Source organism: Schistocerca piceifrons, chromosome 1, assembly GCF_021461385.2.
Source record: "Schistocerca piceifrons isolate TAMUIC-IGC-003096 chromosome 1, iqSchPice1.1, whole genome shotgun sequence".
In the NCBI taxonomy this organism is placed as follows: domain Eukaryota; kingdom Metazoa; phylum Arthropoda; class Insecta; order Orthoptera; family Acrididae; genus Schistocerca; species Schistocerca piceifrons.
In genome coordinates, this window is record NC_060138.1 from 635,781,707 (window position 1) to 635,809,658 (window position 27,952).

The 27,952-nt window shown below is 39.4% G+C and overlaps 1 protein-coding gene across 1 annotated transcript in view; it reads left to right on the forward strand.

Annotated features, from left to right (window-relative positions):
- Positions 1–27,515, forward strand: part of LOC124787747 (long-chain fatty acid transport protein 4-like) — a 348,522-nt gene extending 321,007 nt beyond the window's left edge. Inside the window, exons 7-11 of the mRNA XM_047254616.1 lie at positions 580–726; positions 13,149–13,286; positions 18,244–18,310; positions 26,535–26,625; positions 26,728–27,515. Coding sequence (XP_047110572.1) covers positions 580–726; positions 13,149–13,286; positions 18,244–18,310; positions 26,535–26,625; positions 26,728–27,033 — 749 coding nt within the window. The 3' untranslated portion in view covers positions 27,034–27,515. The remainder of the gene's footprint in view (positions 1–579; positions 727–13,148; positions 13,287–18,243; positions 18,311–26,534; positions 26,626–26,727) is intronic.
- The last annotated feature ends 437 nt before the right edge of the window (positions 27,516–27,952 follow it).

A 27,952-nucleotide genomic window follows, 5' to 3' on the forward strand; every position in this document is an offset into this window, starting at 1 on the left:
GAGATGAATACACTAAGCAGATTCAGAAAGATGTAGGTTGCAGTAGTTACTCGAAATGAAGAAGCTTGCACAGGATCGAGTAGCATGGAGAGCTGCATCCAACAAGTCTCTGGACTGAAGACCTCAGCAACAACAACAACAACAGATATACAACAGGTTTACGATAACTGAAAAACAGAAATTAGCAAACTTGGGGTGCACAAAAATAACAGAACTGATGCAAATAATTATAAAGAAGTACAGTGTTTAGGTGTCATTGCCTGTTTGGTATCCTTTATTAATACTGGCAAACTCACTACAAATACAATCCTGATGTTTAAAAAAAAAAAAAAAAAAAAAAAAAAAACCAGTAGACAGGCAGAAAGAGAGTTCAAACTTTTCTAATATTTTTAAGTCCTCTAATGTATGTCCTTAGTAAAGCAGTGAAAAATTCTTACCAATAATTTTAACACCATTCATATAACATGAACTGTGTGTGTTTTTTTTTTAATTTACTGATTTTTTAATGTTTAAGTTACTTGAATTTACTTGTCTAAAGTTAATTGAGTTATTTGTGATCTTATTCATCTTTTTTTACAGTAAATCTTGACAACAAAATAGGAGCAGTAGGTTTTCTGCCTCAGATCCTTCCAGAAAAGTTGTTCCCAGTGGCTTTAATCAAAGTAGATGAAGAGACACATGAAGTTATAAGGGATAAAAATGGATTATGCCAGAAGTGTTCATATGGTATGTGCTGGTTGGCAGTAACTATCTCCAGATACCAGTTGTGTGGTAATCTTATACTGTTTGTGTCTCATTTAAAGCTTTACTGAACTATCGTGAGTGGTGACCAACAAATAACCATATGTGTCAGTGTTTGAAATAAATGAATGCAGTTCTAGCTTCATAATAGCAGCAGCAGCAGCAGTAACAGTAGGAATGTAGCGATTTACATTATATGGATTGAATCAGTATAACGTCACAGTCAAATAAGTGTCCAATAAATTATGGTTAAGAATTTTCTGGTAGCATGTATCATCCATCACATATTATATACCATGTTACATCTTACACATTTTTACAAATCAATGCTATAAATGTTTTTTATTTAGAGACTTTGAGGGACATGTCACATTTTATATACACTTTATTAATGCAATTTGGCTTACACATTATCACAGATAAAATCAGCTAGGCTATCAAACCAGCTTTAAGTATATTTTTGAGAGATTTTTGTTATAAATTTCTCTTAAACTATAGAGTAGCTATTCTGTTGCTTTTAGTCCAGTACAAAAGTGGCTCACTTTGTATTTCACAGTGTCAGGCTGAGCTTGTAGAAGCACTTGTTTTTTCTCGTATCATGTCCTGAGAATCAAGAATGTATTTTTAATGTATACACTGTAACAGCTACATTGGTATATGCTGAATATTGTTGTATTACCAGAGAAGGAAAGTTGCTACTCACCATATAGCGGAGATGCTGAGTTGCAATAGGCACAAAATGAAAAAGAAGTGGTTGCTATACTATGCCTGCCACAACACACACTCAAAAACAGAAATATTAAATAGTAAAATTTAAACAAAGGAAAATCCTAGAATTAATAACAACAGTATTTAAAAAAAAACACTGCACCTGGTAAGGAATTACGGGTGATGGCGAAGGTGAAGAGATAGCATGGTAAGGGTGGGAAAGATGGTTTGTGGTTTGTGGGAGCATACAGGGATGTGGTAAGGGCAGGGTAGAGTTGCTAGGAGTAATTGTAAGGTTTGAGGAGGACAAGGAGGGAGGTAATGGAAGGGGAAAAAGGAAAGAAGTAGAGAAGAGGGAAGAGACTTGTGGATGCACGAGTGGTACAGAAGGTTGATTAGTGCTGAAATGGGAGCATGGAAGGGGACAGGTAGGTGAAGGACAGGTATTAGCAAAGGTTGAGGCTGGGATGGGGTTACAGAAACACAGGATATATTGCAGAGAGAATTCTCACCTGTACAATTTAAAAAAGCTGGTATTGGTAGGAAGAATCCACATGGTATAAGCTGTGAAGCCGCCACTGAAGTGAAGCACAATGTGTTGGGCAGCATGTTCAGCAGTTGTATGGCCAACTGTCTCTTGGTCACAGTTTGTTGTTGGCCATTCATATGGTCAGACATCTTGTTGGTTGTCATACCCATGAAGCAAGTGGCACAGTGGTTGCAGCTTAGTTTGCAGATTGTACGACTGCTTTCACAGGCAGTGCTACCTTTTATGGGATAGGAGGTGCCTGTAAGCGGACAGGTGTTGGTGGCAGTGGGAGGATATATGGGACAAATCTTGCATCTGCAATAGACCTAGATGCAAGATCTATCCCATCTGCATCTGCCATAGATCTAGATGCAAGATCCGATGCATACATCCTTCCTCTACCAACTACCAGACAAACTGTGGCCAAGAGAAAGCTGGATCACCCAGTTGCTGAACATTCTGCCCAACACAGCATGCTTCACTTCAATGACTGCTTCACAGCCTGTGACATCTCAATTCTTTCTACCAGCACCAGCCTTCTGATTTGCCCAAGTGGGAAATCTCTGTACAATATATCCTACGTTCCCACAAACCCCCCTGGCCTCAACCTTAGCTAGTCCCTGTCCTTCACCTACCTATCCCCTTCCCTGCTTCCCCTCCAGCACTACACAGCTTGTCTGTAACTCAGTGCTGCCTCCATATGGTGCGTAGCAATCTATCCTTTTCAAAACCACAAATTTGCAAACAAGTATTGTGGTTATTGGTCTCAACTCTAGAGTCATTGTCAAGCAGCCCTTAAAAATGTAGAGAACTATCTTACAATTAACAAAATACATGGCAAATTCACTGATAAACTACACCACAGATCACTGATACTGCAACACCATGGAGGCATGAATTTATTGTATATACAACTGCACAAAGTAGGGACAAGTAACACTATCTATATTCTGCATATAAGAAGAGAATACACATCATGTTTCATATACAGAAATGATATTTCAATGCTGGTTGTTAATGAGAATATTTTGTTATGCCTCATATAAGTGTAAGAAATCTCTACTGGTATGTGTCAGAATTAGACAGTGGCAGGATTGTAGGGTATCAGAACTACGATTTATCATTAGCTGACAGCACTGCTTTTGGTTCTTGAGATCTCACAATTTTCATCTGAATGTGGAATTAATAGATTCAGGAGGGCCTTACTCAAGGCCGTGCAAGCTCAGTGGCTCCACACGACTTGTGCCCAAGAGGATGAACATTGTTAGCTCAACTGTGCAGAATTGTACAGCCACTTCACATTCCTTGGGTCAGTAATGGGCTTGTTTGCAGCAAGTGAAGTATCCACACTGAAATTGTGATGGCAGGTTGAACACCGTAGACCGTTAATGTTGTGACCATTGTTACAGCTCCACTTGATGGGATAGCAGAAAGAGGCCCTCAGTAACCAGACTGGGCACCGGAATGGCACCATGAAACCTTTTCAGAGGAGTCCTGCTTCCATGTACAGCATCATATTAGATTTATCTGTGTTTGGAGGCTACTAGGACGATGAACATAGCCAGCATGCATTTGTCATCATCGTATGGATCCGGCACCTAATGTGGTGTTATGGATAGCCATTGGGTACAAAATATGATCAGCTCTGATTAATACAGCAGGCATTATACAGGATGACTCAAAAGAAAGTTTATATTTGGTGTGTGAGAATAAAAAAAGATATTGAAGTCTATTGACAAAATCTTTATTTGTTATTGAAATGTACAGTTTTGGAATTTATTTTTTAAAAACAATGTCATTTAAATGCAATCCACTGCACCTATGGCACTCATTCAAGTAATGACCAAAATTTTGTCTGATGGCGAAGGACATAGATAGTCCAATGGCTGCCACTTCGCTATGGATATTTTCATTCAGCTGTTCCAGAGAAGTCAGATTATTGACATACACTTCACATTTGACATATCCCCATAAGAAAAAATGCATTGGGCTCAAATCTGGAGTCTGTTGGGGTCAATTTATGCCACCCCTCCTGGAGATCAATTTGCCAGAGAAAATTTCAGGAAGTCACAGTATTGATGCAGCGTGCTGTGGCTCCGTCTTGCTGAAACCATATTCTTTGGTTATAACCAGGATAGTTTTGTGATTCAGGCACCAGACAGTCATATAATGTAACTGCATGACCGCTCTTGTCCTCGAAAAAGTATGGGTCAATTATTCCTCGAGCCAACATTGGAGCCCATACAGTAACTTTTGGGAAATGAAAGGGTTTCTCAGGCTTATGTTTAGGATTCACTGCACTCATGTAGTGACAATTTTGCTTATTAATGTAACCTTTCAGGTAAAAATGAGCTTTGTAAGAAAACAGGATGTTGTTAGTGAAGCACATTGAGTCAAATCATAAGTGAACTGCAGCCTGTGCTTGGCGTTCTGAGACTTTAATTCTTGCAGCAATTGGATTTTGGAAGGGCACAATTTAAGGGATTTAGTTTAAGGGATTTTTGTAGAATCAGGTGCATAGATGATCTGCGCACATTTAAAAAACTTGCACACTTACAAATGGAAAGGTTAGGAGCATCATGAACTGATGGGTTTACACTCTCCACGGCTTCACCCAACTTGATTACCTTGGTTGCCTGGATTTTGATTTGTCCAGTGTTGAACTAATCTCCTCAAATGTTTTGATCCATTTCTGGATAAGGCGAACACTTGGAGCATTGTGTATGAATGCATGCTCATGCGGCAATATCCATTAATAAAATATTCTGAAATTTCAAGCCACATCATGTGGTTACCTGCCCACAAGCTTTCTGCCATTGTCAAGTGGTAGACTGTCAAAGGAATGCTGATGCCATGCTTATATAACCATGCCACCTTCAGTGATGTCACTGGTACCCAGTCACATGCTATATATAGCAATGTTTAGATGGCACAATCATTTCACCTGCTTCAATTCCCTAATCATAAGATCCCAGGCCATACTCAGTTGCAATCCATCATCTTTATTGAGGGTGTTGTCCAATATTTTGAGCTCTTTTGCTTCATTTATTATAATACCCCTGAAGCTGTTGGTCTGTTTAATAATAGAAGTATCATTGAATGCAATTCAGTATCAATTTTCCAGTGCATGCTTTGCTATAACTAATTTTTCAGGATAGTGTAGGCAGAAATATCTTTCATGTTGCATGCTGCACTGTTCAATAGTGCAGACAGTCTGACCAACATAAAACTGTGCACACCAACACGGTATTTTGTGTATTCCAGGTGTTCTGAGGCCTACAGCATATTTCGAAGGCTTCATTAGTTCCCAGGTCTTTGCTGGGGGCCCAAATACTGTGTCAATTTGATGTGTCTTCAGGAGCCAACCAATCTAACCTGCTATTGAGCCACAAAACTGTAAACAAACACTCTTCTTCATGTCTTTTTTGGAGGCCTTCTGCTTTCTTGGCTTGGGTGAAACTTCTTGCAAAGTTTTTCTGTTGTTTTAATCATTTTCCTCAAAAACTTTACGCAAGTGGCTCAGTTCTCTCATTAAGTTTTCGGCATCTGAGACAGTTTTGGTTCAATGTACCCAGGTCCTAGAGTATTAAATATTCTCAGGTTTCAATGGATGTCACTGCAACAGAATACATCCATATGCACCAAACTTCTATGTGGAGGAGACGAGGTACAGCATCAAATGCTTGGTGAAGCTGCATGTTAAAAAGGCCAATTTATTAAGCTCACTAGCCTTCCTACTATACAGCTGAGATGAGATGATGATCCCATGATTTGCCATCATTAACTGACTTGGTCACTTTTGGCTTCAGACAGGACTGGACTGACACAGAATGGTGCCACAACTAACATCATGAAGGCAGAGAGCCACAGAGAAGCAGAAAGGGAAATTCGTTTGGCTTTCACTACAAAAACATGGAGAGAATGAAAAACTGCAGAAAGTACTGTTATCAATGTGACTGCAAGAAACTTTGATGTGCATGCCATCTCAGCACCTAAGAAAAAGGGACTAAACTTTGCTCCTTCAACACACAGTATCCCTTTTGCTTACGTATTAAGGGGTGTTGAAAAAGCAGTTCATCAGTTTCTTAGTGAATCTGCAGAAGAAATTTGAAGAGAAATGAGCTGCATTTCTTTCTTCTTCTTCTCTCTCTTTTTTTTTTATCAAAATGGCCAGAACCAAAAGTAACCAGAGATGAACACAATGGCCTGTGAGCTCTCTGAAATGATCCTCTCACCGTTGTTCTGCCAGCTGACAAGGGCAATGATGCCATCCTACTGGAATGACCTCACTAAGACAGAAAAATCTGATGGATGCTGGAGGAAGATATGTACTAAAAACTGTCTCAGGTCCCAACATCCAGATAGTGAGGAAGACTTTGGAGCTTCTCAAATGGTCATCACTGGAAGAGTGTGTTATTAAAAACCTCCTCCCTCAGGTGCCCAGACTACACACCTACAGTGTGCCAATCCTGCTTAAGAAGGATTCACTTTTAAGGCCTTTACTGAGCACCACCAGATTGCCAATCTATAAACTTGCAAAGCATTTGGCCAGCCTCCTCTCAATACATGATGGACATTGTGTGCACCATATAAAGAATGCAGCAGACTACATCGATCAAATTGAATGTATACACCTTGGTGAAGGGGATATTATGGTTACTTTCCCTATTCACATGTGTGCCCATCACAGACTCTATAGACTTGCTTTCCCAGCACTTGCAATACCATCATGGATTTATTTAAACGTACTCTGAAGTCATTCTATTTTTTTACATGATGGAGAATATTTCAACTAGACAGATGGGTTGTGATGGGGAGGCCATTAGCTCCAGTTGTAGTCAATCTCTTTATGTCTTGTTTTGAGGATATGCCTTGGACAAGGATCCTGCAAAGCCTTGGTTGTTTCTATCACTACTTGACGATACATTTACCATATAGTCTCATGGACATGAAAAGCTGGAAGAGTTCCTGAAACACATTAACAACATCCACGACTACATAAAATTCATGATTAAAGTAGAGGAGGGTGGTTGCTTGCCATCCCTGGACGTCCTTGTCGGTCGTAAACTCAAAGGGTGTCTTGCTCACAGCATTTACTGTAAGCCCAGCCACAAAGATAGGTATCTGCACACCACCAGCTACCACCATTGAGCACAGAAATAGTCTATTCTGAGGACCTTGGTACATCAAGCTGAAACTGTCTTATATGCTGAAAACCTTCCAAGAGAACTGAGCCACTTAAATAAAGTTTTCAAGGAAAACGGTTACAAAACAGACAAATTTTGCAAGCAGTTTCATCTAAGCTGTGAAAGCAGAAGGCCTCCAAAGAAGAAATGAAGAAGATTGTATTTTTACCATTTTATGGCTAAATAACAGGTAAGATTAGCTGGCTCTTTGAAGGAACATAGAAGTGATAAAGTCTTTGGGCCCCCAGCAAAGCTTCAGCAACTAATAAAGCCTGTGAAAGTCAATGTAGACCACAGAACACCTGGAATATACAAAATACATTGAGAGTATGGGCAGTTTTATGTCAGTCAGACTGTCTGCACTATTGAACAGTGCTGCACAGAACATGAAAAGTGTTTCTGCCTATGCTATCCTAAAAAAGCAGCTGTAGTGGAGCATGCACTGGAAAATGGGCATCAAATTGCATTCAAGAATAATTCTATTGTTAAATGGACTAATGGCTTCTGGGGTACATAATAAAAGAAGCAACAGAGATCAAAATATTGATAAGCTAAGTATGGCCTGGGATCATACGACTAGGGAATTGAAGCAGGCGCAGTGGTCGGGCCACCAAAACATTGCCATATATAATATGGAACTGGGTACCAGTGTCACCACTAGTGGTGGTATCGTTATATAAGCATGGTAGTGGCGTTCCTTTAACAGTCAACCACTTGACAATGGCAGAGGAGATCTCTTCCAAAAGCTTGTGGCTTGAAACCTGAGACTATTTTATTACTTGGAGCATCATTTGTGCTATGCAGTCCCTGCTCACTGTGAAACTTCCTCCATGCTACAGTCGCCGAATCACTGTATTCACGAAATTCTCACACACAGAATGTGCAGTCAGCTCCCAAGAAGCGCTCCATATCAAGTGAATTCCTAAGGGCCAAGCAAGCAATGAACCTACTCCCCACTCTCCTCTGATTTTTTGCACATGTGCAGAGAACTCTTCAAATATAAACTTTCTTTTGAGTCACCTGTATTTCAGATGTGTTATGGATAGATTATGTGCCCTGTATTTGAGGTATCAATGATGTTACCTCCCAACAAGATAACACAAAACCACACATTGTGTGTTCTATCCTGACTTACCACAATACATAGGGTGTTTTGATTGTTGCCCTGGCCAGCATGTTCTCCAGATCTATCAACCACAATGGTTGAGGAACTATGGCATAGAGGTGAAGCAGCATCAAATGATATACCCAAATCTCTTATCGAAACTCAGTTTGACTCAATTCCTGGCTGGACAGAGACACTGTGCACCAAATTTTACTCCCTATGTAATCCCAAATTACATACAAAGGTAATCATATATTTTTCCTACTACACAGAGCTGACAAGTTATGGGACAGTGATATGCGCGTATTCAAATGGTGGCAGTATCATGTGCACAAGATACAAAAGGGCAGAGCATCAGCAGAGCTGTCATTTGTACTCAGGTGATTCATGTGAAAAGGTTTCCAACATGATTATGGCCACATGATGGAAATTAACAGACTTTGAATGTGGCATGGTAGTTGGAACTAGATGCATGGGACATTCCATTTCAGAAATTGTTAGGGAAGTCAGTATTCTGAGACCCACAGTGTCCAGAATGTGCCGAGAATACCAAATTTCGGGTATTAGCTTTCACAATGTGCAATGCAGTAGCCTACAGCCTTCACTTAATGACAGAGCAGCAGCACTTGCATAGAGTTGTCAGTGCTAACAAAAAACAACACTGTGTGAAATAACCACAGAAATCAATGCAGGATGTATGGTGAATGTATCCATTAGGACAGTGTGGTGAAATTTGGCATTAATGGGCTATGGCAGCAGACAATCATTTCAAGTGCCTTTGCTAACAGCACGACATTGCCTGCAGCAAATCTTCTTGGTTTGTGACCACTTTGATTGGGCCCAAGAGCTGATGGTAGGGTTTGAGTGTGGTGCAGATCCTGTGAAGCCATGGACCCAAGTTGTCAGCAAGGCACTGTGCATGCTGGTGGTGGCTCCATAATGGTGTCAGCTTTGGTTACATGGAATGAACTGGGTCCTCTGGATATCTGGGTGGATGCCATTTGCACCCATTCACGGACATTGTGTTCCTCAAGAATGATGGAATTTTTATGGGTGACAATGTGCCATGTTACTGGGGCACAATTGTTTGCCAGTGGTTTGGAGCACAGTCTGGATAACTTGAACAAATGGCTTGGTCACCAAGATCACCCAGCATGAATTCCTTCAAACATTTGTGGGACATAATCGAGAGGTCAGTTGATGCCCCAAATCCTGCACTGGCAACACCTGGCAACACTTGCAATTATGGATGGCTATAGAGACAGCACGGCTCAATGTTCCTGCACAGGACTTCCAACAACTTTCTGAGTCCATGCTACATCAAGTTGCTGCACTACACCAGGAGGGGGGGTGGGGGGTTCAAATGGCACTGAGCACTATAGGACTTAACATCTGAGGTCATCAGTCCCCAGGCAAAAAAAATATCCAACATGATAGCAACAGTTATCCCATGACTTCTGTCACCTCAGTGTAAACTGTGCTGCATCCAGTAACTAAAATTTCGTTATTTCATAAACTTTCTGGTGTCTGGATTTTACTTGTCAGCATTGTGTATAAAATGAAACACTTACACAACACAGAAACGATAATATATACCTTCTGATTAAAAAAATGGCAAATGAATGCATAATAATGTTACAACCCGCCACTTGGTGAGTAGATTCTTTTATCTATCCAATTAAATAATAATGTAATAAGGATCATGTGGCATGTGAGGCTCATACCATCCAAATGGTTAGAGCTCATCCTTGCAGTTCCTTTAAATATGCATATGTGGATACAGGAGAGCCAAAAATTGGCTCAAATTTATGATTTGTAGGTTGTTCCACATAAAAGAATACTCTTAGTGTAGTACAATGGTGCAAAAAGGTCATGCTGTTTTAAAAGTATAACAGAAACAATAAAACATTCTTTCAAAAATACCTGATTCTACAGCAGCTGACATAATTCCAGCCGGCTGGAGTGGTCGAACGGTTCTAGGCACTTCAGTCTGGAACCGTGCTGCTGCTACGGTCGCAGGTTCAAATCCTGCCTCGGCATGGATGTGTGTGATGTCCTTAGGTTAGTTAGGTTTAAGTAGTTCTAGGGGACTGATGACCTCAGATGTTAAGTCCCATAGTGCTCAGAGCCATTTATACACAATTCCAGAGACACAACTGTATGGTTAGGTCACAAGTGAATAAATCTGCAGTGTAATTTAAAAAGACAGTTGCCACAGGCAGTCAGTCAGTTAGGTGTTACTGTATCATCTTCCATGGAAATGACAAAAATTATCTCTTTAACAAGGTTTTTTCTCACATAGACTAGTTATGCCAGTGCTAAATAATGGCCAGATTTCATGAACAGTTACCTCATCTCACTATTAATGTCCTGTCAAGAAGTTTTGCAAACCACAGTAAGTGGTTGGTCATATCTGCAAATATAAAATTCTGACTCAGCCTCAGTTTGTATTCCAGAAGAACTTTTCTTCTAGCTTGCCTTCTGCTGTTCCACTGACTATGCGTTAAAATAAGTAAATGATAAAAGTACACCTATTTCAATTGTTTATCTGTTTAAAACATTCAGCTATAACATTCTTTTGGCGAGACTTAAAATTTGTGGCTTTCAAGGTGCATTAGGTTTCTTTTTTGTTGGAGTTTCAGGGCTACAGTGTTCTCCTTCCCTGTTAGTTTTTTTAACTGTCAAAATGACTTTGTTTCAGTTGTCTAAGTTGCATCCTGTTGTGTTATTCATGGATTTATTTGTTACACCTTCCTTTAGTTTGCTTTCAAATTTAGGCTTTCTGTATGTCAGTCATTACATGTCATAAATTAAGTGATTGGTGTTACTGATAGCTGCATTATTCAGTCCATTCTGAGAAAAAAGTAAATTTAATTGGGAATATTGTTCAATTAGTATTGTCATTATAGACATAATTACTCCTCATTGCATCATATTCATACCTTTTTTTGAGTCATCAGTCTCCTGACTGGTTTGATACAGCCCGCCCCAAATTCCTCTCATGTGCCAACCTCTTCATCTCTGAGTAACACTTGCAACCTATGCACTCAATTATTTTCTGTTTTCCTCTACAGTTTTTGCCCTCTTGTACCATGGAAATCATTCCCTGGTGTCTCAACAGATGTCCTATCATCATGTCCATCTTCCTGTCAGGTTTACACATATTCCTTTCCTCTCCAATCCTGTGCAGAACCTCCTCATTCCTTACCATACCAGTCTACGTAATTTTCAGCATTTTTCTGTAGCACAACATCTCAAATTCTTCAATTCTCTTCTGCTCCGGTTTTTGCACAGTCCATGTATCACTACCATATAATGCTGTGCTCCAAACATACATTCTCAGAAATTTCTTCCTCAAATTAAGGTCTATGTTTGATTCTAGTAGACTTCTCTTGGCCAGGAATGCTCTTTTTGTCAGTTCTAGTCTGCTTTTGATGCCCTCCTTGCTGTGTCTGTCATTGGTTATTTTGCTACCTATGTAGCAGAATTCCTTAACTTTATCTATTTCGTTACCATCAATCCTGACATTAAGTTTCTTACTGTTGCCATTTCTGCTACTTCTCATTACTTTCATATTTCTTCAGTTTACTCTCAATCCACGTTCTTTACTCATTATACTGTACATTCCATCCAGCAGATCATGTAATTCTTCTTCAATTTCACTGATATCCTTTCACCTTGAATTCTAATCCCACTTCTGAACTTTTCTTTTATTTCCATCATAACTTATTCGATGTACAGATTGAACAGTTGGGGTGAAAGACTATATTCCTGTTTTACACCCTTTTTAGTCGATGCACTTTGTTCTTGGTCATCCACTGTTGTTATTCCTTCTTTCCCCTTGTACGTATTGTATATTACCTGTCTCTCCCTATAGCATATCCCTATTTTTTCAAAATTTTGAACATCTTGCACCATTTTAAATTGTCACACTTCTTCCTGGTTGACAAATACCATGAACAACTACATTCCCGTCGCCCATACAATTAGATTTTCATCTCCTTTTATGTAATATATTACCCTTTCAATATCCTCATACACTTTCCTACCTCTTCATCTACAGTTTGCGACATCGGCGTGTATACCTGAAATATCATTTTCGGTGCTGGTTTGCTGAGGATTCTGATAAGAACAACCCTATCACTGCACTGTTCACAGCAACACACTCTCTGCCCTACCTTGCTATTCATAATGACTCCTACTTCTGTTATAGTATTTTCTGTCTACATTGATATTACGCTATACTCATCTGACTAGAATTCCTTGTCTTCTTTCCATTTCACTTCACTGATCCCTATTATGTCTAGATTGAGCCTTTGCATTTCCTTTTTCAGATTTTCTAGCTTCCCTGTCATGTTAAATCTTTCAATATACCACACCTGACTCGTGGAATGCTATCCTTTTCGTGGTTATTCAGTGTTTTTCTCATGGTCACCTCCCCTTGGCAGTCCATTCTGAGGGATTATTATTATTATTATATCTGAATGGGGACTATTCCAAAACCTTTTGCCAATGGAGAGGTCATCATGACATTTTTCAATTACAGGCCACATGTTCTATGGATACATGTTATGTCTCTTTAACACAGTGGTTTCCACTGCCTTCTGCATCTTCATGCCATTGATCGTTACCAATTCTTCCACCTTTTCCATCGCAAGGACAAGAGAATGCCCTGAACCTCTGTCCACTCCTCTGCTGATTATTAATCCAAATTCAAGCAATGGCAGGTTTTGAACCTGGGACCGAGGATGTTTTGATTACTAATCAAATAAGCTACCCCTAGACCATGGGTGCACTACTAAAAATGGAAAAGACCAGTATAGTTAGCAAATAAATTAACATGAATTAATAAATGTAATCGTAAAGTTTTCTTTCACAGGAGAACCAGGAATAGTGGTTGGCAAAATAATAACCGGTGATGAGACACGCCAGTTTTACGGCTATGTTGATAAAGAAGAGTCAAGAAAGAAAATACTTCATGATGTGTTCAAGAAAGGAGATAGAGCATTCTTCTCTGGTATGTGAATAAAGCCTGAGGCATTTTGTCTTCATTGTTATTTGTTCATTCACCCACTGTGCTCCACCATGGAGGGAAGCCTTCAAGGATATGGGAAAGTCAAGTCACATATTGCAAACCCACAGACACTATCCTTGTAGAATTATATTTACAGCAAATTATGAGCAGTGCTAATCTACTCAGACTGACAATTATGGGATTACTTCTAGATTATTTTATGTATATACACTGCTTGACAAAAAAATGTGGAACATCCAGAAAGAGAGAAAGAAAGAAAGTGACACATCATGGATCAAAACAGTATCTGAAGTTATTTTAATTATTATAAAATTGAAGGGTGTCACAAAGCTGTTCTGAGGCAAGCTGGCCCACAATTCTTGTTACTGGTTCTTGATGCCCTGGATACTGGCACTGGGTTAGAGTTGACATCTGAGCCGGTCCCACATGTTCCATCAGGGATAGATATATGGATCTTGCTGGTCATTGGAGCTCCTCAGTGTCTGAAACAGTATATAGAGACATGTGCCTTGTGTGGATAAGTAATGACTGTTGAGAAAATGGTCCCACAATACTGTCACATGAGAGGCAAAATGTGAGGATGCACGATGTCTGTGACACACAGAGTTCCCAGAATCAGTACCAGCCATGACCTGAAATCATACCAGATGGCTCTCTGCCTTGCGGCACTAGGAGTAACACAACACTGCCTCTCCAAAACATTGGAAGAATGGAACTTCTCACCAGGTCGCCATCGTATTCACTGATGAGGGTGGTCATGGGCGATAGTGCAGGACTGCAATTCATTGCTCAACATAATGCAATGCCATTCATCAGGAGTCCATGCTTCCTGATTGTGGCAACACTCCAGACACAGATGTTTGCGTTATGGTGTTATCAGCAGCTTGTGTGTGTGGGACTTGGTCTGCTCCTAATCCCTGTCCAGTGGTGCACAGGATCATACAGCATGTTGGAGGGAGACAATTACTTATTTGTAAATGGCAGGTGCAGATGTGAAGGGGTTATGAGATGCTTGGTGCACAACATGGTGATCCTCTCTTGTAGGGATCTGATATATGGTTGACCAGAATCTTGATAACAAGTATGCCTGCCCTCATGTTCCCATATAATCCAACACCAGGCAATTGTCACATCAGAATGCCATACAGATCTCAATATTGCATAACTTGACAAAGTAGCCAAATGGAGACCCACAGTGAAGTTGATTTCAAACCCTGCCAGGTGCCGATAGCACGTTCCCTTGCGTGCACAGCATCTCCATGTCCTTCATAGCGACTGCTCAGCATTTGACAGTATTTACATCCCTTATGTACCCTGCCAGGCCTGATGACAACATTAATGCACTCTGATGACCATTCTACCAGTGACAGAGAATTGCAACTTTAATCATTGAAATGCTCACTTATGGTATGCATGTGCACAAAGTTGCATTGATGTCCCCTGGGTGCTTCACTTTTTTTGTCAGGTAGTGTATATGTTTATTAAGAGGATAACAGCCATGTAGCTATATACTTTGAAATGCACAGTGGAGGCACTCCTCCTCTTACACTATTTAGCTGTTGTTTTTACCTAATACTTCAAACTAAGCATGTATGCAACTATGCACAGAACACTAATTGTTGTTTATGTACTTGCAAAATTAAAACCTGCTTGATATGAGCATTAGAGTTAAGCTGAATTTACATCCTTGAGTCAAAGAGAGAGAGAGAGAGGGAGAGAGAGAGAGAGAGAGAGAGAGAGAGAGAGTGTGTGTGTGTGTGTGTGTGTGTGTGTGTGTGTGTTTGCTCACTCATGGTTGCAGTTTGTCAGTGGCCATCCATATGGATGGACATCTGAATGATGGTAATGCCCACATAAAATGCTGGGCAGAAGGTACATCCTTCACGCCAGCACAAGCTTCTGAATTGCATACATGGGGAATAGTTCTCACAACATAATGAGTAATCCTCCTTTCAGTATTGATGATATGGACAGTATCTATTGATGCAGGGGGAAGTGCCATGGAACAAAAAAAAATTGACAAAAATTTTACCAATAGTTGGCACTATAAGCATCTTAACATGAATGGGGTTGACTACTGACAGGTGAATCACAATACAATGACTATGGTTTGAGTTGCGAATTACACCATTCGTACTGTTCAATGTACCTGACTGTGCAAGTTCTAGAGCCAACAGCTGTGGAACTGTTGGTTAGGTAAGCGCATTCACCACAGCAAGTCGTACCACATCAGACGGTAAAAATCAGTTTGTAATTGCCCACGAAGCCAAGAATCACATTAAAACCAAAAATACACCAGTTTTTTTTAGTTTTCCTGGGGCCAAAAGCTGCAAAAACACGACATGACATTGATTTCTAACTGTAGTGAGATTGGTAGAAAACATGTTCAGTACTCTGCTCACTGTTTTCTGCCACAAGTTGAAACTGAGAAACAGTATGTACCACAGTGGATTAGAATGTCTCAAGGGTCATGTTCAGAATGCATTGCGCAATGTGTGCCATCAATTCAGTTACATTCATAACTGAGCTGTGAACACGATATCTACCAGGTAAACACCGTAGCCAGAAGCCACACAGATTAAAGTCAGGTGATCTGGATGGCCAGGCTGCAGGAAAATGTTGTTTAACAATTTAGCATTTTTGAAATTCTCTGCAGTAGCCACTTCACAGGCTGTGTAATGTGCAGAAGAGTGGCGTCTTGCATATGGATCATATCCGTGCTGTTGAAGGGTTGAAATGACATTGGTGCCAAGAGACTTTCATAGTTCCAGAATGAGATTTTCACTCTGCAGTGGAGTGTGCGCTGATATGAAACTTCCTGGCATATTAAAACTGTGTGCCGGACCGAGATTCGAACTCGGGACCTTTGCCTTTCGCGGGCAAGTGCTCTACCAACTGAGCTACCAAAGCACAACTCACGCCCTGTCCTCACAGCTTTACTTCTGCCAGTATCTCGTCTCCTACCTTCCAAACTTTACAGAAGCTCTCCTGCAAACCCTGCAGAACTAAGGTCCCGAGTTCGAGTCTTGGTCTGGCACACAGTTTTAATCTGCTAGGAAGTTTCACATCAGCGCACACTCTACTGCAGAGTGAAAATTACATTATGGAAACATCCCCAAGGCTGTGGCTAAGCCATGTCTCCGCTATATCCTTTCTTTCAGGAGTGTTAGTTCTGCAGGATTTGCAGGAGAGCTTCTGTAAAGTTTGGAAGGTAGGAGACAAGATACTGGCAGAAGTAAAGCTGTGAGGACGGGGCGTGAGTCGTGCTTGGGTAGCTCAGTTGGTAGAGCACTTGCCCGCGAAAGGCAAAGGTCCCGAGTTCGAGTCTCGGTCAGGCACACAGTTTTAATCTGCCAGGAAGTTTCAGACTTTCATAGTGTTTACCAGTGACAGTACAGGTAACAGGACTCATCTCTTTGAAAAAAACATGTTCCTATGATAAACAGTGCTATCAACCCACACCACACAGTCACCTCTGCAGAATGAAGCGGTACCAATTGATGTGCGTGCAGATTTTCTGTTGTCCATATTTTGCAATTCTGCATATTGACATGTCCTCGGAGATGGAAAAGGGTTTTGTGTGACCACAGACAAAACACAATATGTGAGCAAGAAATTACAGAGTGAATATTTGTCTTGCTTGTAGGTCAGCAGTAAGCAACTCCTGATTTTGTATGGATACGATGCAGGATGATTCATAGGATTTTAGGATTAGGCTCACAGGCAGTTCCAGTGTTCTCATGCACTACATTTTTGCACACCCCAGTTGACCCCTCCTGTAATGCTGTGGCCGCATCTTCCGCAGACATCGGCTCAACTGCTTTCCTTCCTTTAGCACAATGCACTTCAAAAGAACCTGTCTTTTTGAATTTTGTAACCATTTCCTCCAGACCCTTATCAGAATTGGACCAATGCCTTTTTTCATACCATTGAGTTTCCAGAACGTATGCGAGGCTCCTAGCACTCAGTCACCCTTTTTGTAACAGGGCCTTACCAGCAGTGCACAATCTGTCATGGAGACAGTCATGTTGGGCGTCTTGGTGCCGCATGTCTGTTGGTGTGCATAGTCTGACGCTTCATGCTTACAGTGTCATCTATTAGTCAAATTTTTATCCCCCCCCCCCCCCCCCCCCCTTCCCAGCATGTTTACACCTGCGTCAATAATATGTGGTTTAAATTTGACATCATTCTGAGCAGTGGTTCTCTTTCTACAGAATTCTGAAACTGTAACTTTGATTATGGACACCCTGTATATCAACTGCACATGGTGTGCCACATGTCATCCACATCTCTGCAGAAGGTGCAATACATGGGCAGCCCACCAGCCAGTGGCACTGCAAGTCACACTAGCTACAGGGCTTGCTGTATTCCTGTGTTGCATTACAGATATCACCAGAAGATGCAGTCTTTCATTCAACTCACTGCATCTAAATGTATTTGTCCATGTATCTTCTTAAGATGCCTCAGATCTCAAAAGAATTGTAGTGAGACTAAAAGTTTAGTGCATTATGCCATTAATTTTCAAACAACTGTCAAGTGATAGTTGTAACTGGATCATACACTCAAGCCACCACCTCGTACCAACTATGTGCACAACATTCCTGGCCTCAACCTCTGGTAGCACCAGCCCCCTACCCACCTCCATCCCAGCCCCACGACCCTGGTGTTTTTGTGTTTATGTATGTGTATTCTGTAGCTCTGAAGATTGATTTGTCCAAAAGCTGGAAACATTCTCAGTCTTGTTTGTCTGCCAATTGATGTCTCCACATCTCAACCATTGGTCAAGTTCTTACTTGATTCCTCCCATTATTTACATTCTTTCCATTATCATATTTAAAGTAGTTTGAGAGAATGCTCCATTTGAACAGTATGTAGTTCGTTTTATTGCTATTTAATTTTCTAAAACATATACATTAATTTTTTTTAATTCTTCTTGCAGGAGATGTTATGGTAATGGATGAGTATGGGTACCTTTATTTTAAAGACAGAATTGGCGACACCTTCAGGTAATTATATGTAAAAATTGTTATGGAATTGTAGTGCTCTTATAATTTTTTACTCTTTCAATCATTCTGATATCAACACTGATAAGAGGATTAGAGAAAAAATTAATTATATTCATTAACCTTTGACTTGTAGTCTTATTTTCTTGGTGAGTATCAGTTGTGTAACAACTGCCTTATTCTTATTTAAAGTAATTTTATTTGTACTTTTCTGTGAGTGTATCAATTTCTCTTTGTTGTTTTTCTTTGCTAACTGTTCACGTACAGTACCAACTAGCTTTCTGATACATCTGTATCATGAGCACATTTTGTGTGTAGTGAATGCATTAGATTGATAATATGCACAAGAAACAAAAATAGCCCAAGAATGGGACATTACCAATGAAAAACTTGTATGGCGATTTTGCTATTAGGATCTATCCTTCATTTTTATTATATGAATTGACAAATGGTCTTCTGTTTCTGAGAAGAATTTCAAAAAATGCAGCTGCTCCTTCTTTAGCACTTTATTTTTTAAAAGGGTACTGAATTCACAGAGGCCTTAGATGAAACTGGTAAAGTCCAAATAACTTTTTTCCCCACAGCGGAATAGAATTTGGATGCAATGGAGTTTGGTCTAGTAGTTTTTCAAGTATGAGCTTATTTTACAACAGCGTTTATTTAACGACCTTCATATTAGTACACAAATACAATGACGTCAATAGAAATGATTGATAGTTAAAAAGAAATCAACAGTGTTTTACCCAGAAATAGTTCTTACATAAAAATGGGTGTCACAAAACAGTAAATAACAAGTAAGAAATTTATCCTAAGCAAGTTTGATATGTACAGCTCAAACCTGAGTCAGTCCCTGTGACACACAAGTGGGCATGAGCCAAGCATAACAGAACAGAAATCACAATCTTACAGTTTAAGCCCTTAGCATGTTAAAATCAGACAACCATAGAAACACAGTATAATAAACAAGTAACATCACAATACAAGCTACCTCTACTACCAAGAGCCTCCACCAGCTACTCACTACTGCCACAGACAACAGTACTGCACCAGACTACTTAGTCTACAGACAACAAACATGAACATAAAATCAGCCTTCCATAATCTCTATAGACAAGCAAAGCACACTCCTATTACTCTTTAATAGAGTACACAAATAATAGATCTCCACTGGTCCACACAGCTGACTGGTTGTCATCTTCTCTGGCCACAGGGAAATAGACACCATTCTCTGGCCACAGGGAAATAGGCACCACCCACCCACTAGGTAGGCAATGTCCACAACACCTTTGCCACACCACACACTGACCATTATCACTACAGGCTCTATAGATTTCTGGCACAACACATTGCAGACTGGAACAACTGCTTCTCATTCTGTTCCACTGCCAAAGGATGGCCTGAGAGACACTAGTGTCTATCCTGCCCAGAGAGAAAGCAGTCTGGCAAAGTGCACAATCGAGGAAATCAACCCAAATGTGACCCTAGACCAGGAAGTCCAGACTGTCAATTTGGATGGCACACCATTGTCCAGTCATTTCAGGACTTCACAGAAAAAATTGCTACTACTGTTGTGTTTCTTCATTTTATAAATCCACACAGTGAGTTGTTTATCAAGCTAAATTGGCAGGAGAAAGATTCCACTTGATTAATAATTATTTTTTCAAGCAACTCAGTAAGCACTGACAAGGGAACATTCCCAACATGGCCTCATATTTGAAGGAGAAAACAGTATACTTGCAAATGATGATGACATTCTCTTGGGTAAAATATTTCAGAGGTGAAATAGCCCCCATATTGATCTACAGGAGTGGACTACTAAGGAGGATTTCATTATCAGGAAAAACAAGACACATTCTGCTAGTCTGTGTGTGTGGAATGCTAGATCCCTCAATCTGGTAGGTAGGTTAGAGAATTTAAAAAGGGAAATGGATGGGTTGAAGTTAGATATAGTGGAAATAAGTGAAGTGTGGTGGCAGAAAGAATAGGACTTCTGGTCAGGTCAGTACAGGGTTATCATGCATAACGTAGCAGTAGGCTTAATGATGAATAAGAAAACAGGCATGCAGGCAAGCTACTATGAGCAGTAAAGTGAATGCATCATTAAGACAGACAAGAAGCCAACACCCATAACAGTATTACAAGTTTATATCCTATATTTCCCGAGGACATGCAGCTTTACTGTATGATTAAATGATGATGGCGTCCTCTTGGGTAAAATATTCCGGAGGTAAAATAGTCCCCCATTCGGATCTCCGGGCGGGGACTACTCAAGAGGACGTCGTTATCAGGAGAAAGAAAACTGGCGTTCTATGGATCGGAGCGTGGGATGTCAGATCCCTTAATCGGGCAGGTAGGTTAGAAAACTTAAAAAGGGAAATGGATAGGTTAAAGTTAGATATAGTGGGAATTAGTGAAGTTCGGTGGCAGGAGGAACAAGACTTTTGGTCAGGTGATTACAGGGTTATAAATACAAAATCAAATAGAGGTAATGCAGGAGTAGGTTTAATAATGAATAAAAAAATAGGAGTGCGGGTTAGCTACTGCAAACAGCATAGTGAACGCATTATTGTGGCGAAGACAGACACAAAGCCCATGCCTACTACAGTAGTACAAGTTTATATGCCAACTAGCTCTGCAGATGATGAAGAAATTGATTAAATGTATGACGAGATAAAAGAAATTATTCAGGTAGTGAAGGGAGACGAAAATTTAATAGTCATGGGTGACTGGAATTCGTCAGTAGGAAAAGGGAGTGAAGGAAACATAGTAGGTGAATATGGATTGGGGGGAAGAAATGAAAGAGGAAGCCGCCTTGTAGAATTTTGCACAGAGCATAACTTAATCATAGCTAACACTTGGTTCATGAATCATAAAAAGAAGATTGTATACCTGGAAGAATCCCGGAGATACTAAAAGGTATTAGATAGATTATATAATGGTAAGACAGAGATTTAGGAACCAGGTTTTAAATTGTAAGACATTTCCAGGGGCAGATATGGATTCTGACCACAATCCCTTGGTTATGAACTGCAGATTGAAACTGAAGAAACTGCAAAAAGGTGGGAATTTAAGGAGATGGGACCTGTATAAACTGAAAGAATGAGAGGTTGTAGAGAGTTTCGGGGAGAGCATAAGGGAACAATTAACAGGAATGGGGGAAAGAAATACAGTAGAAGAAGAATGGGTAGCTCTGAGGGATGAAGTAGTGAAAGCAGCAGACGATCAAGTAGGTAAAAAGACGAGGGCTAATAGAAATCCTTGGGTAACAGAAGAAATATTGAATTTAATTGATGAAAGGAGAAAATATAAAAATGCAGTAAATGAGGCAAGCAAAAAGGAATACAAACGTCTCAAAAATGAGAACGACAGGAAGTGCAAAATGGCTAAGCAGGGATGGCTAGAGGACAAATGTAAGGATGTAGAGGCTTGTCTCACTAGGGGTAGGATAGATACTGCCTACAGGAAAATTAAAGAGACCTTTGGAGAGAAGAGAACCACTTGTATGAATATCAAGAGCTCAGATGGCAACCCAGTTCTAAGCAAAGAAGGGAAGGCAGAAAGGTGGAAGGAGTATATAGAGGGTTTATACAAGGGCGATGTGCTTGAGGACAATATTATGGAAATGGAATAGGATGTAGATGAAGATGAAATGGGAGATACGATACTGCGTGAAGAGTTTGACAGAGCACTGAAAGACCTGAGTCGAAACAAGGCCCCGGGAGCAGACAACATTCCATTAGAACTACTGACGGCCTTGGGAGAGCCAGTCCTGACAAAACTCTACCATCTGGTGAGCAAGATGTATGAGACAGGTGAAATACCCTCAGACTTCAAGAAGAATATAATAATTCCAATCCCAAAGAAAGCAGGTGTTGACAGATGTGAAAATTACCGAACTATCAGTTTAATAAGTCACAGCTGCAAAATACTAACACGAATTCTTTACAGACGAATGGAAAAACTGGTAGAAGTGGACCTCGGGGAAGATCAGTTTGGATTCCGTAGAAATGTTGGAACACGTGAGGCAATACTAACCTTACGACCTATCTTAGAAGAAAGATTAAGAAAAGGCAAACCTACGTTTCTAGCATTTGTAGACTTAGAGAAAGCTTTTGACAATGTTGACTAGAATACTCTCTTTCACATTCTAAAGGTGGCAGGGGTAAAATACAGGGAGCGAAAGGCTATTTACAATTTGTACAGAAACCAGATGGCAGTTATAAGAGTCGAGGGGCATGAAAGGGAAGCAGTGGTTGGGAAAGGAGTGAGACAGGGTTGTAGCCTCTCCCCGATGTTATTCAATCTGTATATTGAGCAAGCAGTAAAGGAAACAAAAGAAAAATTCGGAGTAGGTATTAAAATTCATGGAGAAGAAGTAAAAACTTTGAGGTTCGCCGATGACATTGTAATTCTGTCAGAGACAGCAAAGGACTTGGAAGAGCAGTTGAATGGAATGGACAGTGTCTTGAAAGGAGGATATAAGATGAACATCAACAAAATCAAAACGAGGGTAATGGAATGTAGTCAAATTAAATCGGGTGATGCTGAGGGAATTAGATTAGGAAATGAGACGCTTAAAGTAGTAAAGGAGTTTTGCTATGTAGGGAGTAAAATAACTGATGATGGTCGAAGTAGAGAGGATATAAAATGTAGACTGGCAATGGCAAGGAAATCGTTTCTGAAGAAGAGAAATTTGTTAACATCGAGTATAGATTTAAGTGTCAGGAAGTCGTTTCTGAAAGTATTTGTATGGAGTGTAGCCATGTATGGAAGTGAAACGTGGACGATAACTAGTATGGACAAGAAGAGAATAGAAGCTTTCGAAATGTGGTGCTACAGAAGAATGCTGAAGATAAGGTGGGTAGATCACATAACTAATGAGGAGGTATTGAATAGGATTGGGGAGAAGAGAAGTTTGTGGCAGAACTTGACTAGAAGAAGGGATCGGTTGGTAGGACATGTTTTGAGGCATCAAGGGATCACAAATTTAGCATTGGAGGGCAGCGTGGAGGGTAAAAATCGTAGGGGGAGACCAAGAGATGAATACACTAAGCAGATTCAGAAGGATGTAGGTTGCAGTAGGTACTGGGAGATGAAGAAGCTTGCACAGGATAGAGTAGCATGGAGAGCTGCATCAAACCAGTCTCAGGACTGAAGACCACAACAACAACAACATCCTAACTGGTTCTGTGGGTGAAGAAGAGATTTAAAGAATGTATGATGAGATAAAGGAAATTATTCAGATAGTTAATCAAAATGAAAATTTACTTGTGATTGGTGACTGGAATTTGGTAGCAGAAATGGAAGAGAAAGAAGAATAGCAGAAGAACATGGACTGGGGGAAAGGAATGACAGAGGAAGCTGCCAGGTAGAATTTTGCTAAAAGAATAATTTAATCATTTCAAACTCTTAGTTTAAAAATAATGAAAGAAAACTGAAGATGCATTGGGGTACCAGAAAGTTTCAGATTGACTATATAATCCTAAGACAGAGATTTTGAAACCAGATTTGAAATGTAAGACATTTCCAGGGGTACCTGTGGACTCTGGCCATAATTTGCCAGATATTAACTGCATATTTAAACTGAAGAAATTGCAAACAAATAGGTAATTAAGGAGATGGGACCTGGATAAATTAAAGGAATGGGAGGTTATTATGAGTCTGAAAGGGAGCATCAGGCAATGTTGGACTGAAATGGAGGAAAGGAATACAATAGAAGGTGGATGGGTAGCTTTGGGAGATGAAATAGGGAAGGTAGCAGAGGATCATTTAGGTAAAATGGCATGGCCTATTAGGAATTCTTGGATAACACAGGAAATACTGAATTTAATCAATGAAAGGAAAAAATGTAAAGTGCAGCAAATCAAACAGGCAAAAAGGAATACCAATGCCTAAAAAATGAGACTGACAAAGTACAAAATGGTTAAGCAGAAATGGCCAGAGGACAGGTGAAAGTCCACAGAAGTATTCATAACTTGGGGAAAGATAGTTGCCACCTATCGGAAAATTAGAGAGACCTTAGGAGAAAAGAGAAGCAAATGTATGAATATCAAGGGCTCACGTGGCAAGCCAATACTGAGCAAAGAGGGGAAATCTGAAGATGGAAGGAATACATTGAGGGTCTATATAAAGGAAACAAACTTGAGGACAGTGTCATAGAGAGGGAAGAGGAATTAGATGAAGATGCGATGGAAGATATGATTTGCAACAAGAATTTGACAGAGCATTGAAAGATGTTAATAGTAACAATGCTCCTAGAATAGATGACATTCCATCAGAAATATTAAGATTGCTGGGAGAGCCAACCATAAGTAAATTATTCCTACTAGTGTGAAAGCTAGATGAGGCAGGTGAAATACCCCCAGACTTCAGGAAGACTGTAGTAATTCCAGTTGCAAAAAAGACAAATGCTGACCAGTGCAAATCCTACCAAACCATCAGTTTAATAAGTCGTTGTTGTAAAATACTGGCACTAATTTACAGAATAATGGAAACATTGGTATAAGCTGACCTTGGGAAGATCAGTTTGGATCCTAGAAGGTAGGCTGAAGAAAGGCAGGCTACATTTATAGCATTTTTAGATGTAGAGAAAGCTTTTCACAATGTTGAGCAGACTATGTGCTTTGAAATTCTGAAGGAAGCAGGAATAAAAAACAAGGAGCAAAATTTATTTACAACTTTTACAAAAATTATAAGATTTAAAGGACATGATAGGGAAGTCGCAGTTGAAATGGAAGTGAAACAGGGTTGTAGCCTTTCCCAAGTGTTATTCAATCTCTATATTAAGCAGGTAATAAAGGAAACCAAGGAGATGTTTGGAACAGTTATTGAAGATCATGGAGAAGAAATCAAAACTTTGGTGTTTGCCAGTGGCAATGTAATTCTATCAGAGACAGCAAAGGACTAATAAGAGCAGTCAAACAGAATGAATAGTGTCTTGAAAACAGGTTTTAAATTTAATGTGCATGAAAGAGAAACAAGAGTAATAGAGTGTAATTGAATTAATCAGGCAATGCTGAAGGAATTAGATCAGGAAACAACAAACTAAAAGTAGTAGACAAGATTTGCTATTTGGACAGAAAAATAACTGATGATGGCAAAGTAGACAGGATATAAAATGCAGATTGACATTAACAAGAAAAGCATTTCTGAGAAAGAGGTATTTATTAACATCTAATATCAATATATATATTAGAATTTTTTTCGGAAGGTATTTGGCTAGTGGTGCAACCTTGAATAGAAGTGAAATTTGGGCATCAGGCAGATCAGTAAAGAAGAAAATAATCACTGTTGCTACAGAAGACTGCTGGAGACTACCTGGATAGATTGAATAACAAATCAGGAGGTATTGAATCAAACTAGGAAAAAAAGAAATTTATGACAACTTGAAGAAAAGAAGGTGTCAATTGATAGGCCACATCCTGAGACACCACAGAATCATCAATTTGGTAATGAAAGGAAAGGGAAAGGGGGGGGGGGGGGGTGTAACAATTGTAGACGGAGACCGAGGCTGTAAGCAGGTTCAAATGGATGACAATTGGAGTAGTCAGGAATAGACTTGCACAGGACTAATTTCTGCACGTAATTGTTTTACGAGTCACAATAATTTTTAAGGTGTCCATTTCCGTAACATTCATAAGAAAAAATTTGTTGTCTAAGTTCATTGCTGATACTGAATCACACATTTCTTCATGATATGTCAATTAAGTTGCACTTTGAATATCTTGCATACAATACTTGACTCACTCAGTATATTCGATCTTTTTCTTAGTACAGTTTTACTGCAGTCATAATGTGCTCTCTTCTTTAAAGATTTGCTGTGTGCTGTCCTACATATTTTGCATTTTGCTGGAAGCACTACAGTTTGGAGACCCTGGGTGGTACATAGAGGTTATACTCCATCAGGATGAACCACAGTTGTGGAAACTTTAGACGTAACATTTTTTCCTAATACTTCCTACAGTGTATGATTATGATTTTTGCTGTATTTATTTTCCATAATTATTTTATAAGAGACTTCATTCTTACCTCTATATTGAGTTAAATGGCCATTATGTGTATAAATTAGGACTCATCATATGACTGAAGTACCTTTTGTACTAGGAAAAAAAGTGTCCATTGTTTACTGAAGCAGAAGAGTCAAGGTTAAAACTGGAATTCTCTAAATAATGCCTCCTTATATTTATTAGTATTTTATTGTAATGCATGTACCTTTAATATTTATTAGGTGGAAAGGGGAAAATGTAGCAACTGCTGAAGTGGAAACTATTATCAGCAACTTAACTGGCTACCATAACATCACAGTATATGGTGTTGAGGTAGGACATGCCACATCATGATTTATTAAGTGTCAGATCTATATGACAGTCACTCTTGCTTAAGAACAATTCAAGTACAGCTGGATTGATCTTTTTTTGTAGGTACCTGGTGCAGAAGGCAGGGCAGGAATGGCAGCTCTTGAAGATCCAGATCGGAAAATAGATCTAAAGAAGTTAGCAGAAGGTCTCGCTACAAATCTTCCACATTATGCCTGTCCTATGTTTTTACGAGTTGTGAAAAGTCTGGAACTAACAGGGACTTTCAAAATAAAGAAAACTGCAATCCAGAAAGAAGGTTTTGATCCTGCTTTAATTAAAGATGATTTGTATTTTCATGATGGAAAAGAATTTGTTCCTCTTACTCAAGAACTTTATAACGAAATTGTGAGTGGGAAGTTCAGGTTGTGATAAATACATTTTGTGTGTGGTCTGCTGTAGTCAGATCTGGAACAAAGACTGCTGTGTGCTCATAGTTCCTTTATATTGTGCGGTTAAAAACTGATATAGAAGATTCAGACTTTGTCATCTGTGAGACTTTGACACCAACACTCTCTCTCTCTCTCTTTTCTTTTTTTTTCTTTTCTTTTTTTCTTTAATGCCACGCAAGAGAGTTGGAACATTTTTGCAGATTAATTATGGTGAATTCTTAACAAAGAATAAAGTCTAACATGTCTCAGTTGCTTGATGATGACTGTATTACATTCCAAATTTTAAAGAAGAAAACTGTACAGAGCTGTTGGATATTTTTACTGTTCTTGAGATGTAATACATATATTAACAGAAAGTATTCACTATAAAAAGGACTTGAAAAGAAATTTCATCAGTGTAATCAAATTCATTACACATTCATGAGGCATCACATTGATGTTATAAACTTCCATAAATACAAGAAATGTTAATTTTTTAAAGATGAAGTCTTTATTGTCCATTTATTTCCAAGAAATAAAATTCCCTTGAAAGATCTGTCAATATTTACCTCTTGTGTTGTTATCAGTTCAATTTAGATTTATATAAATATGATTTTTTCTGCGTACATATGCACTACTAAATAATCACAATGGATATGTCAAAAGTTGAATAACAAATTCAGCATTATTAGGAAATTAATGAAAATTGGCTTTTATAAGCCTGTAAGAGTATCATTAATGGTCTAGTGAGCAATTTTAAGTAAGTGCCATAACAGAACAGTCTGTAGACATCTCAAATTATTGGTCTCCTCCTTTTCCTTAGGCATTACGAGCAATAATGTACCTACACTTCCTCATCAATTGGCTTCCATGCATCACTGTCATCTATTTTTCTCCACTGTCTGCACCTTTTTTATGTG